Source organism: Puntigrus tetrazona, chromosome 15 (genome assembly GCF_018831695.1).
Source record: "Puntigrus tetrazona isolate hp1 chromosome 15, ASM1883169v1, whole genome shotgun sequence".
Lineage (NCBI taxonomy): Eukaryota > Metazoa > Chordata > Actinopteri > Cypriniformes > Cyprinidae > Puntigrus > Puntigrus tetrazona.
This window is the reverse complement of record NC_056713.1, coordinates 13,677,782-13,693,306: the sequence shown is the minus strand read 5'-3', so window position 1 is coordinate 13,693,306 and position 15,525 is coordinate 13,677,782. Positions and strand designations below refer to the sequence as shown.

The following is a 15,525-nucleotide window of genomic DNA, read 5'->3' as shown; positions in this document are numbered from 1 at the left end:
TCCCTTTAACAACATGTAATTAATATAATGAAATACATCTTTAATCAGGCTCTAACTGAATTAACATTTTTCTTCAATTAAAATTAAGTAGAACTAAACAAAGATTAAAAAAAAAAAAAAACTATTAAAGCAACTGTTAAATTTTGCCCTACTGAAATGTAATATAGTTCATAAGCCAGCGTTTAACTGTAGTTATAAGAAGGTCGTCACGAGTCCTCAGGAGCATATGTGCTTTAAAATAAACGACAACAAACTATGGAATGTGAAAACTACAAAAACAACTATAATAACATGTATAATACATTCAGCCAAAGCACAATCGGACATTTGGAAACTGGTAAAAATTGACTATTAAATGAATATGGTGCTGATTTGCCAAGTAATTATGTAGCCTACTGGCGTTTTCCAATTTACCTCGTCATGCAGTTTATGGCTGTCACTTCTGATTGGAGTAAGCGACTTGGGCTGTTTATCTCTTTACTCTGGGACGGAAGAGAGAGAGAGAGAGAATTAGTTCATTCGTTTTAGCACCGTATAAAATTATATTTAGGTTGAAATAGTTATTATATATAAATACCTATCCGAAAAGTTGAATAGGTATCGAATCTTTTCGAAATGCTCGTGCTCGAGAATCCACAAGGTGTTAAGCGCTCGCTAAACTTTCGCGAGCTGTAAACCCGGAAGGCGGGTCTTGCGTTCAGCTGATCGCGGTTATATAACTGAAACCGGAGAACTCTGAACTAACGCGAAAAGAAGGTTAACGCAAGTTCGTCGTGTTCGCGTGTCAGACGAATCTTAGAGGAGGAAGTAAAAGCTGGAAATGTCGTCGGAAGTCTACGACTGCATCGTCATTGGCGCAGGGATCCAGGGGTCCTGCACTGCTTATCAGCTGGCCAAAAACAAGCAGAAAACTCTACTGCTGGAGCAGGTCGGTGCAGTACTGCTAAAGCATTTGTTCAGTCTTATAAAGATTCATTCATTTAATTCTATACCAAAAGCATAAAAGAAATGTTTATACATTGATAACTTGTTTTGGTAGTTCTTTTTGAATCTTCATTACAAGCCAATACAAGGATTTGTATTACAGTTTGTTTGTTTTTTTGACTTCTTACCTTTTTTTTCCTCCTCAGTTTGTTTTGCCCCATTCCAGAGGGAGCTCTCATGGCCAGAGCAGGATTATACGCAAAGCCTATGAGGAAGATTTCTACACGCAGATGATGCACGAAAGCTACGAGATCTGGGCTCAGCTTGAGAGAGAAGCGGGTGTTGAACTGTACAGGTGAGCGTTCGTAAGCATCTAAGAAAGACTGATGCAATTCTTTCACCACAATGCAACATTCAGACACTGCACAACGAAACTTGCACACTGTCATAGCCCACACGCATTACTTTAAAGGAGCATTTTCATTCTGGCCGCCAAGTATTATCTAGGGACCATGGGGCACACTTGTTTTTACAGCGTCTGAGAGGTGTAATGGATCACGAGTGGATCAAGCCCACTCAGCCTTGATGCGGAATCAGACGCCTTCCTCTTTTTCTCGCCGCCATCCATCTCAGCTCTCTGACGGATGGGTCCTGATGAGAGGCCACCTGTGCCCTTGAGCATCTCAGAGACTGCAGGGCAGCGAGTGAAAAATGTGTGCAAGATTTTAAAGAATTCTGGATTTGTTCTCTTCTTTGTGCTATTTGGATGGTACTTGCTTTCCAAACAAGCTACAGTTATGAAAAATATTGCTGATTTGGACAGGATTGGTATTTATTTAGACAAGAGGCTCATTTGTGTGGATGTGGTGGTTATGGAAAGCCATTTGCAAAGTGGGGTTTTGTACAATAAATAATTTTTTTTGAGTAGATGCAATAAAGTGACTTGCAATTATCATTTAAGACCAGTATTAATGATTTTCCTTTTGATTGCATAATGTCACTCAAGGCAGTCTATGCTATGGACTCATTTATCTGATTATAATTACAGCAAAAACAGTATTAGTTATAGTAATAGTTGTAATAGCTAAGCTACATTTCCGTAGCCATTACTCTATTTTTAATTGTCACATGATCTTTCAGAGATCAGTCTAATATGCTGATTTTAAAATTATATTTTTTTAGAGATTGGTGTGCTGTTTAATGTAATTGTTGGTAGTGTATATAAAAAGTAATTTTTTCCACCTTTATGGATTTATTGATTGCTTGCCAGTTAAGATTATTGTATAACAGGCCAATTAGAGCACAGTTTAGAGATACTTTATTATACATACACCTAGTCTCTTTCTGTTTTGAAATCATTTTTCAGTTAATGCATTAAACAGTACCATAGTTTATGCTGTCCGTTAGCGATGCAGTGTCCTCACAAAGCGAAACAGATTCATGCAGATATTTTCCAAAACACCACTTTGCCCAGGGCGCTTCTAAATATTACAATACTATTAATATAATTAAGAGATTGAATTACTTATGGTGAAGATCGCACCTGACACTCTTACACTGGCAGTTCTGTCTCTTAGTGATCTGATTTTCATCAGATGGGATGCCAGCAGCTTGAACCCCCTACTGCTATTTTACCCAGAGAGCTGCCAAAAAGGTCAAAATCCATAATAAATATTTGACGGGCAGTGCAGTGACAAATTTAGCTTTAGTTACAGTGTTCGAGCGAAGGTCGAAATAAATGAGGAGGCAGCAATTATGGACGTTCCTAACGAGGACGGGATTATATTTCTCATAGGACCGCCGAGGTGGTTGAGAAACCGTAAGAAACCTTTTTTTTTTTTTTTTTGAGAAGGTTCTATGCACTTTTGAATCAGATGTTATTAAAATTACTTAAGCTAGGATCTTGCCCCACCATGATGTGACTTGCCTCTTTGCTATTAGGCACAAGGGCATGGAGTAATGTGAAATGAGGTCTTTTTTTTCAGCTTCCCCAATCAAGCACACACACACACATTGGGGGACTCAGTCATAAAAATCTCTGATGAATGACTTGGACCTGTGAACTCATGCTGCCCATGCATCACGATGGCTGGCAGATGAAGTAGGCCTTGAAAAACAGTATCCACAGAAAACAGCACGACCATCTATCACACATTGTTGATTTAAAGCCTGTGTTCCCAACCTCTCATCCATACTGCCATAACTCCTCATATTAAGACACCTGCATCACAAGCAGGCGCAGACAGCGCATTGCACAATTTATACATGCCTCTATGCACTTCCACCTAAATCAAGATAGAGCTGTTTAACATAGTGTCTTATGAACTTCTCCTCGCAGGCGCACAGGCCTACTGGTTATGGGTCCAGAGAACGAAGAGTGTTTCTCACGCCTAAAGGCCACGATGCAAAGGTTTGAGATTCCCACAGTGTTTCTGGAGAAGCAGGATTTCAATCAGCACATTCCCAATATGAATCTCGCTGATGGGAACGGAGCGCTGATAGACACCTTTGCTGGCGTGCTGTACGCGGACAGAGCTCTTAGAACTGTGCAGGTCAGCTGATCATATACTGTACACTACTGTACAATAGTTTTCAGTAAGATTGATTTTAAAGAAATTAAGGCTTTTATATTCAGCATGCATTAAATTGATCCAAAGTGACAGTAAAACTAACAAAAAAAGTGTTACTTAACTAATGCAACTTTGTAATGTGACATGAGACATTCTATTTCAAATAGATGTTTTTCTTCAAATAACCCTGAAAAAAGTGTCCCAATTTTCCCAAAAATAGTAAGCAGAACAACAGAAGACGCACCAAAATAGTGTTTTTCTCAATACTGCAGTAATGCCTGCTGAAAATGTAGCTTTGCCATCACAGAATGAAATATTTAAAAAAATTAAAACTGAAAACTTAATTGTATAAAAACAGAAATAAATATATTTTAAATAAAAAAAGATACGTTATTTTGCATTTTAATAATATTTCACAAAAGTACTGTTTATTTCTGATTAAGTAATAAAAATGCTAATAAAAATCTGCTCTGATCCCAAACTGTTGAAAAGCAGTGTAAAATGAGACTTTTTCTTGTTTTAGAGAATAATTTGACTGAAATATTATTTAAAATCCTCTCTGGGAGGCTGTTGGAATGCCACAAATCAATCTTATATTTAGCTTGGCAACTCAAAGCTATCAGATGGTCATCTAATTATGTATGCAAAATGAGTACATTTGCAGCAATTTCAAACCTACTTTGGACCGATTGTGTCTATCCTCAGGAAAGTATCACTGAAATGGATGTCCTCCTCTTTGGAGTCAGTAGATCATCTTGGCTCACCATGGCAGTTAAAAAAAGAAGCATACACATTAAAAAACATGGGTTTTAGGTACAATCAAGTATAGACATTTGTTTGGTATGTTTCCCTTTTTGGTGATAAATGCTGTTGTAAGTAATAAAACTAATTTTTTTTTTATTCTCAGATAAGAGTTCGATTTAAGCAAGTACTGTGAAATTCAGCATACAGCGGAAGTAAATCTCTTACTGTGTAAAAACTCTAAACTTTCAATGTCAGAAAGGCATTGAGCAATGTTCTTTGTGTACATAACTGTACTTCAGTGTCGCCTTCGCCGTGCTTTTTAAAGCTTTCAAGATAAGATATGGCTGCAAACTAGCTTGTTAAAGGCTCCTTACACCCTATCTAGGGAATATGGCCATGCACTTTTATACACAATGCCTCTCTGGATTCAATAAGCTCTGCCTACAGCAGCTTCAGTTTGCAGTGATAAGCTCCCTGTTGGCTCTTACTAAGGAAACTCTTTCATTATCTGTTGCCCGAATCTGACCAGCTTTTTCCAGTTTTAACTGATCCCCGCTGACATCCCTCTGTGTCAAACTCAGCCCCTGTTAAATTTTAACCAGTCTCTCCTCACTGCTCTTATTAGGACTTTCTGTCATAGATGAGGTGTTTTGAAGAAGTTTTGTCTACGCAGTAAAGTTAAGCTTGTTTTATTCAGACTGAAGTGATTTAGGTCCGTGTACTTGGAGGCAGACAGATATTCCTTTTGAAATTAGAAAACTAAAATCTGGAATCCAGCGTTCGCTTGTTTTGTTTTTTTTTTTATTTAATATTGAAAGTAGAAAACAGCTCATTTTCCTTTTTTCCTTTTTTCCAAGAATTCAGCCTAATTTTTTGTTTTTCGTTCAGGGGTAGAAAAATTAATGAACAGCTTGAATATTTGATTTACATATTTATACAATCTAATTAGACCATTAGCACGTTCTTTGGTGAATTTTGAGCGTGACGCTAATGGTGTAATCAGATTCAATGATCTGTGCTAAGCGACAACTTAACAATAAAGTGCCCAGAGATCAGCTGAATGGATTTAAAAAAAAATTATAAAATTAACTCTAGGGGAGTTGGAAAATTTTCTTATTAAAAAATAAAGGCATGTTCCTGTAATGTATTCTTTGGGGTCTGGCGAGAAATAACCCAAAATGGCAAGTTACATTTAAATTTATATTTAAATAAGTTTATTCAAAATCCTGTGTGCAAGTGCATATGCAACCACGCCAGCATAAGTGCATATCCTTATAACGTCTCAATTATAACCAATTTAAAAACAAAAAAAGACTACATTATAAAACTCAAAACAGTATGTATTTTTTATCTCTGTTGTTTTCCCATTGTAGTCAGAATGGGTAATAGGCCTGTTACATAAGTCAATGAATAATTATTTCCTTTTACTATTAACATTTGAAATATTTTATTTAAAAGTAATTCATCAATTACAAACAAACCAGGGTAGGCTATGACAGCTGTCATCATACATGCACTGCTGCAAATCATAGAATTTATATCTACACAGAAAGCAGTGCTGTCTAAACTCTGTCCCTGTACGAGTTGTGTCGAGCTATTCATTAATCTGGTTGTTTGATGAAAAGAAGATTAAATGTAGTTGTAATAAACACATCAAGAATCCGCACACCTGCAGCAGTGGAGTTTTTTTTCCACACGGTTTGATCTTCGACTGACCAAAATAAAAAATCATGGGCTATTAATTCCCGACCACATGTAAAAATCACATATTCAAGCAGTTTATTCATTGTTCTACCCACGAACAAAAAATGTAAAACTAAACTTAATTCTTGTTTTTTGTTTCTTGAAAAAATGTAAAATTTGAAAAAGTTTTCTACTCTCAGTATTAAAACAAAAAAAAAAAAAAAAAACGTAGTGAACGCTCGATTTCCAATCCTGGTTTTCTAATACCAAAATGAAAATCCATTGGCTGCCAAGTACACAGACGGATTTAAATGTGTGATCCTCTCTGTGTGTTTTCAGAGGCTGTTTCAGTCTTGTGGGGGTGTGATAAAGGACGGAGAGAAAGTGATTGACATCAGGCCTGGTACGGAGGTCAGTGTAAGCACGGGCTCTGGAGTGTACAGAGGGAGGAGTCTGGTGATCACTGCAGGACCCTGGGCCAACGCTCTACTCACACACACAGGCCTGCAGCTCCCGCTCAAGGTTCAGCAAACAACCACACGTGCCTAATTATCTGCTTTCATTTAGCCATTATTTTTCTTTTTATTTCATCCACCCATACACTTTCCTCCTTCCCTCTTTTTTTCATTTATTCACTCATTCTCACTTTTTCCATCCATCCATGCATTTACTCCCCTCTCATTCATTCTGCCATTCTGTTTTTCTTTCATTACTACTTTACCAGTTGCTTCCTATCTTTCTCCATCTATTTGTTGATTTCTTTCTTCACCTATTTATCCTTCTCATTTCATACCTAATTTAATCCCTAAACCTAAACTGAAAAGATGGATGGATGGATAGGCAGATGAATAAAAAAAGCATATGCATATCTATCTATCCATCCATCCATATTTTTAGTTTTCCTTACCTACACAATTTCTTTCTTACTTTCAGCAATCCAGCCATGTTACATTTTTCATCACCTGCTACCCTATTTATTTTACCATATTCATTTACTTTTTTCCATTCATTCATCTATATACTTTTTAATTTCTCTTGCCTTCATTCATTCATTCATTCATTCGCTTTCTTTCTTTCTTGACCTATTTATCATCTTTATTTCATCCATTCATGCATTTACTCCCCTTCTTTCCTCTGTCCAGCGACTTATACATCCATGCATCCATCTGTTTATTCATTAAATGTCTAACATCTATCCATCAGTCCACTGACGTTTTCTCACCTACCATTTTTTTTCCTTTTCTTTCTTTTTTTCATCCAAACCATCCATTTACTCAGCTTCTTTTTTTCCTTAAAGACATCACGGAACAATATTTCAGCGTGAAATGTCTGGGTTTGGAAAACAGGTTCTGAAAAATGGAAGCATGGGAATATATAAGGCATATTGACTATCAGCCAAGGCTTGTGAAACACACACAGGCGCATATAGATTAATCTGGATTACACCCCTGGGCAGAATGAAAAGTGAGTTATTTGTGAATGCACAGAAAGCACCCTATACTCACCTCCCGATCCTATAAACAGCTCCCTGAGTCTCCAGTCCACCGAGATCTCTTACGTGTCACACGCCACGGGAGAAGTGATGGAAAAAGAATTCTGTGTTAGTTAAACTCCGAATTGGACCTAGAATTGGAATTGCATTTTTCAGGATAGCACAGGCTTGAAAGTCTGCGCTTGGGTGAGCACAACAATATATGAGCAATGAATTTGTGCACTGCTGAATTTTTATGGTCTCTGAATGAGAAGACAGTCCGGACTATTCTGAGCTAGCGATTCCTTACTGCTTATTACATTTACTTTGAAGCGGGTTAAAGGGATAGTTCACCCGAAAATTTTTAATTCTGTCATTAATTATTTACCATCATGTATCCAAACACAAATATCAAATATATTTTTGATTAAATCCAAGAGCTTTCTGAACCTGTATAGACGGCCACAGAACTGAAACGTTCAAGGCCCGGAAAGGTAGTAGGATGTGACAGCAGTGGTTCGACCCTAATTATATGAAGCTATGAGATTAGTTTTTATGTGTGAAGAAATAACCTATGTAAAAGCTGAAAATATTTTGTATCTCTCGTTTTTGTTTCTGTGCAGGTTGTAAAGATTAATGTGTGCTACTGGAAGGAGAAGATCCCAGGCACCTACAGTGTCAGCCAGCGTTTCCCATGTTTTATAGAGATAAAGCCAAAAGAGGGCGAATATGATATTTACGGCCTTCCATCCAATGAGTATCCAGGACTAATGAAGGTGGGTGACAGGACGGATGCTGTTTCTAAAAGAACAGGTTTGATTAATGCCATGGCCTGATGGTTAACTTTGTGATGCTCAGTTTCGGGTCTTACTTACTTGCATCACTACTTGCATTACTTAATAAATAATATATAAATATATACAGTATATATAAGCCTTGAAAGGAATAAAAAGGAATTAACACACCATTTCACTTCAACATAGTGACAGAAATGTACAAATAAATAAATGCACACAAATTTGGCCTGCTTTTCCACTTCTCCATGGAAACAATAGATACAGCCTGTCCTAAACCACTATATCAGTACCACAGACCATTTCATTAATGCAATTGCCTGCCCACATCTCATAAAAAGCCGCCAGAGACTGCTAGTCTCATAAAGTCAGTAGTTTTCATTCTTTGTTAATTAAGCCACAATTCCCTCATGTAGCAATACAGCACACGTCTCCACTCAGAGTTTGCGTGCATCAGACGCAAATGCAAAGAGTAGTCTAGCAGAGTAGTTCTATAGCTTTCTGAATGGATCCACGGACCTCGATGCTTTTACAAAAGCAGAGAAGCAGCACTCTCCTCTGGCCTGTTCTCCCAGTACTAATGGCCTGGTTTCAGTATGCGGGAGAGCCCAGCAGGAGTCTTCAGTCTCATCACACTTAGCAAGGCTGAATGGGAGAGCACAGATGGCTGTGTCATGTTAGATGCATTATGTCTGCTCCAGTCGCTGGAGCCTGGCTTCTGCACGTATATCTGCTGCTCCTCCAAGCATACCGAGCGGTGGATCACAGATCCGTAATGTATCATAGGTCAGATTGTTTTTATGGATCATAGTGTGCGTGCATGTGTCTGAGCAGGTGTGTTACCACATGGGCAGTGAGACCGAACCGGATGAGCGAGATAAACAGACGGATAGAGGGGACATCGATATTCTGGTGCGTTACGTCACCCGCTGTCTCCCTGGACTGGTGCCAGTGCCTGCTGTGGTGGAGAGCTGCATGTACACGGTGAGTCGCTTCATTAGCCGTCCTCAGGTGCCGTCACCGTGTGTCCGGACCAAACTTTCGTTCTCGTGCGGAGAGAAAAAAGATATTTGAATGCACGGCTCATATTTTATTCTGACATTCAATTTGTTTGAACGCTTGCTGGAATTGAACCAAGACATTTATTTTGTTTTTTTTTTTTGTTCAAGAATTATATCATAACTTTACCAGACACACCTGATACGGTGACAAGCCATTGTAGCTATTTCTTCGATGAAAGTCTAACCAGATGTGACCACGACTGGATATTTTGTGATATCTGTTTCATTTTCATAGTGTCATACACAGTACAGTGCATATAAAAAAAAACCTTAAAAAACAATTCAGAGAATTTGAAACTAATGATTTACAGGCCTTGAAATGTCTCTAAAGTATAATAATTAGTGTTGTTAGATGGTTAATCGCATCCAAAATAAGTTTTTGTTTACATAATATATGTCTAATGTGTTTATATATTATTTATATAAATTCACTTTAAAACAGTGTACATGTATATACATTTATATATTTATATTATTATATTCTATATCCTATATATATTTAATATATAAACATAATATATTTGCCATATATATGTATTTATATATATATACATAATAAATACATAAATATATTATGTAAACAAAAACATTTATTGTGAATGCAATTAATCTTGATTCATCATTTGACAGCGCTAATAATACAGTAAGAGTACATTATTAATAATATTATTACAAGTATAACATAAATATTTAAAAATATTTATAGTATCGTTTTTTATTTAAAAAAAACAGTCATCACAAATGTCTGGAAAGGTTATGGAAATTCACTTGTCAAAAAAAGTGGGAACCCTGATGTCTTGATTGGTTGTGATTGTGTCACATCACGCTGCGGTTTCACATTCAGTGTGGACAGACAAATTGCTTGTCATGGGAAACTTGTCGCATCGCATCTGTTTGAGACGTGGTGTTAGACTCTCATTTAATGCATCAGTACATCAAAAAAAAAAGTCAGTTCTTTCAGAGCAGGTTTTCAGTTGATCTAAAATACTTCTGCATGACCAAACAAAGTTTTCATCCAGATGGCTGAAATGAAAAAATAATACAAACAGCTTACAAATGCAAGGTACAATCACATCAGTCAAAAAAGGACAGCTGTGATGCAACACAACCTAAATCCTTTAAAAACTGCCCTAGACTGCCCTGTCAGGAGAGCCACAGATTGCCGGCAAGCAAGCAGAGATAAAGTTGAGTATTAAAGCAAGAAACTGAGTGGAACCGTATAAAACGGTTACCTAGCATGGTGCACAGAGCTGTCCTCTTCGATAGCATCTACGGAACAATGTCTACCACAGTATTGATTATTTTCATACATAAAAGGAAAAACCTGATAGTGGCTCAAAATGAATCAAAAGGCAAATTTAGTCTCTTTAAAATGTTGCTTGCGATGCCATAGAAGAACCTTTTTAAACGGTTTAATAAAGAATCTTTAACATCTGAAGAACCTTTCTATTTTTCAAAATTCATTTTGGCCAAATAAGGTTCTTAAAAGCTCAAAAGCTTAAAAGAACCTTTTAAGCATAGTCAGAAATTATAATGGTTAAAAAACTGAATTTTGGAGACAGTAGTTTTTTTTTTAAGTGTTTGAAATAAGTCTCTTATGTTTACAAAGGCTATATTTATTTGATCAGATGTACAGCAAAAACACAAATATTGTGATGATTATATTTGAAAATGTAATTTAATTCTATGATGGCAAAGCTGAACTTCAGTATCATTATCAAATATGATCATTTGTTGCTCAAGAAACATATCTTATTATGGTCAATGTTGAAAACGATTAAAACATTTAAAAAAAATTTTTTTTCAGTATGTTTTATCAACAGAAAAAGGATTTGTAGCATTCTTAATGTTTTTACTGTGACTTTTGACCAACTTTATGCGTTCTTGCAAATGATTAATTTCTTTAAAAGAAAATAAACCACGCCTACACTTTTAAACGGTATCGTATAAGACATTCAACTAAATGTTTGTCGCTCCTAAATCACTTAATTTGTTCGTTAGCAATATCCGACATGTAATGGCTTATCTCTTAAGCAGCTTTTTAATGTTTAAGTTCAATTCAAACAGCGCTCATAATTCATGCGGCGAGCGTGCTCAGAGTACAAAAAGGTCAAATATTTGCAGAAATAATTACCATCCAGTCTTGATGTTTAACATTCCCCCCTGCTTGCTTGTTTGCAGGTCACGCCGGACCATAACTTCGTCCTTGATTCCCACCCAACCCACGGCAACATCATCATCGGTGCTGGATTCTCAGGTCAGCAGAGCACTAATGAACTCGGCACGCAACGCTTCCCTGTAAAACACGGCCACACGCGCTGACGCCGACTCCAAGAGCCATCCCAACTTTTTAATGAGAGAACGGAACAGGGCGCTAGTGAAGGACAGGAAGAGAAGCGCCTTTTATCATCTAATTAAAGGCGGTTGCTGGCTCCCCAGGTCCTGCGTGCTCCCAAACTCGCTTCTCAGGGGGCCAAAGGGCTCACCTGGCATTTGTTCCATCTGTTCCCATCACCTCCTCCTTAGACTAATTATGGGGCTAATTAAATTCCACTGGTAATCACTTCAGAGAAGCGCTGGTTAGCAGCATGGGGCGCGGAGAGTGGCGTTTGGTGGGAAGGGGTTAGAAAAATACAGTAGAGCTAAGCGCTGCTGTGGCTATTCATCTTGTAACGTATTGTCCTGGTTAAAGGAGGTGTCACAGGAAGCATTGTGTGGCTGCCTCACTGCACCGGTACCGTCCCAGTGCTCTGGCACGTCGCACACTAATGATTTATGACATATATTCTTCTGCCTTAATAATACATTACAACTCTGATAGGAGCGGAGGAATGCTCACTATTAACCTCTCCCTGCCTCTTTTCGTTTTATTGTCTGCCATAATGACAGCGTTTCGCCTCCCCGCTGCTCTCCTGCCCTCAGCGCAGCTGTTGTATTTGCGGCTTGGGAAAAACTAAAGGGTGCCAATTGGATTCGTTTCAGGGGCAAACACACAGACCGTAGCTTTTGGGTGGGAAGTCGCTCCTCTTTCCACCCGGAATTTGTCTCGAGCCAAGCTCCAAGGCCCTCTGGTTGCCATGGATACCTAGTCACATCAGTGGGGTTTAAGGAAGAACAGAGACCGTCTGCCGGTCAAAGACGTATCCACTCACAGCCCAGCCTTGCAGACTTCAAACGGCCACCCAATCCGCAAAGGCAAGAGCCGAGAGCGTCGGAGAAGAACGCCGTGCATTTTAACCATCTTACCCAGCTCCATCTTCATGTCTTAAAGAGATAGTTCACCCGGAAAGGAAAATTCTGTTATCGTTTACTCTAAAGTATGGCTGACTTTCTTCTGTGTAGTTGTATGTAGTTACTGTATAATAAATGGCTGGGGATCACAAAAGCAGTCTCTATGACTAATCAGACATTAGCCTTGTGTGAGGAACAGTCCAAAATTAAATCATTATTCACTCATAATTTTCCCTTCCTCATTTTGATTTGATCATTATGTCAGTGAATTGAATTTGAAAACCAGGTCAGTTTTGTGAACCCTATCAGCTGATTTATTATAGTGAAAATCACATTGTTCGTGATTTTAATATTACTATATATCTCATGAAATTGAAAAGGAGAGTTCAGACGGATATGGAGATTTTCGGTGAATATAAAAACAACAAAAAGAACTCAAATATAGTGCATGTATGATACAGCCCAATTCAATGGTGCTTTTATGGTTTGTTTTAGAAGCAGAAGTCTCATTGTGATCATTGTAACTGAATGTAAAATATGGACATTTACACTATTTTTTTGGGATTAGTAAAATTAAACTTTTATTCAGCAGTGACACATTAAATTGACCAAACTGAAAGTAAAGACAATAATAAACTTTAAAATGCTGCTCTTTTTTAAAAAGTATAAGAAATAGTAAAAGAAGTAAAAGAAATATATTTTAGTTAAAATATAAAGCTTTTTGTTTAGTTTTTGCAAATCAGCGTGAAGGAACACGTGACACTGAAAACTGAAGTATAATGAATATATAAATATATATACAGTATGTATGTATATATATATATATATATATATATATATATATATATATATATATATATATATATATATATATATATATATAAAAATAGAAAACAGCTATGTAATATAATTTAAGATATTACAGTTTTACTGTATTTTAAATCAATTAAATGCAGCCTTGGTGTGACTTCTTTCAAAAACATCTTCAAAAAAATCAAATTGACCACAGACTTTTAAATGGTATTGTACATTTTTACAAATTTCTCCTTGTTGTGCTAAAAAGAAAGAATAAAAGATATGTATGGAAGTATACGTAGGCGAGTTTTCATTTTAAGCTGAAAGGATCTTTTTAACACAGCAGAGAAAACACGCATGTACACAACCATGCTATAATGAATCCTCTGATAGCCCACTCTCTTCAATAAGATAGACAAATTTTCTTAATTTAGCATTTTGCCAAAACCCACCCAAAAGACAAATGTCCTGTGACAGCGGTTGTGATGGTTCCAGCAATATTTGAGGGTTTTTTTCTCTCTCTCTCCACGCTCTCTCACGCAAAGGCGTTCTGAGTCAGACAGTGGACGACAGATAATGGCTATTTATAGAGGGGTCTCTGTAGATTCCCGTGAGGTGGGCTGCTTTTACCCCAGTGAATTGAATGAATGTAAACTCTATCCTATGATGATTCACCTCTCAGCAAATGTGATTTTTTTTTTCTCATTCTTTCTCCGCAGGCCACGGCTTCAAGTTTGGCCCTATCATAGGGAAATTGCTCTCTCAGTTGGCCATGGGGCAGGTTCCCTCATACGACCTCTCACCTTTCCGTATTCAACGTTTCCAGTCTCACGCCAGATCATCACTTTGAATCCAGGAGCCTACAATGACAAAAAAGATAACAGAGCAGAACGATGACTGGATGGTAACTGTGCTGTTAATTCTTTACTAATTCATACAAGCTTGTCAATTCAATCAGGGCTGTGTCGGGTTAACATTAGACTAAAATATGCCTTTTGTTACCAGGCTAAGAACATGTGAAATGATAAAAATACCATAGGCTTTATGTAGTCATGGAGATTGTATATGTGCTAATTATATTTCTATATGAGAGCAGTTTTTATTGGTTTCTGCAATATGTAATCTCTGAGTGATTCTAACTGCTCTAATCTTGTATTTTATTCATTTTGGTAATGTAATATTTTGTTAATGTAAAAGAGGAGCATGGGGGCGTTTTGGTTTTTCTAACCATTATTGATTATTTAATGTTTGCATATGCAATATTCATTTTCATGCACTTTTGAATTAAAAAGGATTTTTTTTTTATTACAGCTTTGTCACTAGATGTGCAGACATTCCCTTAAATGTCAAGGACAGTAAACTTATACTTTAAAATTACAATGAAAACTGAAACTGATAAGATAAGAATAAAATAATAAAGGATAACTTTAAATTATACATTTAAATTCCGAAAAAGGAAAATATAAGAATAAAAAAACTATACTATAAAACTTTACAAAATGACAATTTTAATGTGATGCACTGCAGGTGAATAAAAAACGAATAGTTATTGCCTTACCCAACTTATTGATTGCATTGATAACTGCATTTTTTTGTATGACAAGTTCTCTAAAATGATAGGTTTAGATATGCAAATGAGTCATTATTTTAATAAAATATGCACTCATTTGCATGTATTTCTAGCACAAAAATCGAATTCCTGGATGATTCAGTTTCAAAGTTAAAAAGTCAAAAGTTTTTACAGATTTTGGGTATCTCATTTTTGGCACTCTGTAATTCTGAAGACAGACAGAAAACACATTTTTCCAATTTTGAGAAGATTAAAATGTTATATATAATTTATATTATATACGGTACTGGTACGACAAATCCCTCTGTAAAACCTTTAGGATATAGAAATAAAAATGTTAAGTTTGGTGTGTGTGTGTGTGTGTGTGTGTGTGTGTGTAAGTGCAACTGAAGTGGAAATATTTGGCTCGTGTAAGAGAAAAAAACTCATTTTGAGAAAACTTTACAAATATAAATGTTAATTAAAATCTATTGACACAGTTGATAAAGTGCTATAAAAGAAATACTTAACCATGTATTTTTGGATGTTTTCCTTCCACTAGTCTGAAAAGTCTCTTAAAATGACAATTAAATTGAAATATAGTAATGATTCTTAAAAACTATGTGCTAAACATTATAATAATCTCAATGTTACTAAAACAGCGAGATCAAGTAAACATAATACATGAGATCTGGTTAACCCC

The 15,525-nt window shown here is 36.6% G+C and overlaps 1 protein-coding gene across 1 annotated transcript; it reads left to right on the top strand.

Moving 5' to 3' along the window:
* The first annotated feature begins 677 nt into the window (after positions 1-677).
* On the top strand, positions 678-14,822 carry LOC122359517 (peroxisomal sarcosine oxidase-like). The gene is made up of 8 exons (XM_043259847.1): positions 678-928; positions 1,131-1,279; positions 3,263-3,476; positions 6,261-6,443; positions 8,016-8,168; positions 9,021-9,170; positions 11,429-11,504; positions 13,993-14,822. The coding sequence occupies exons 1-8, from the start codon at positions 821-823 to the stop codon at positions 14,121-14,123; spliced, it is 1,164 nt and encodes a 387-aa protein (XP_043115782.1). The 5' UTR covers positions 678-820; the 3' UTR covers positions 14,124-14,822.
* Positions 14,823-15,525: the final 703 nt, after the last annotated feature.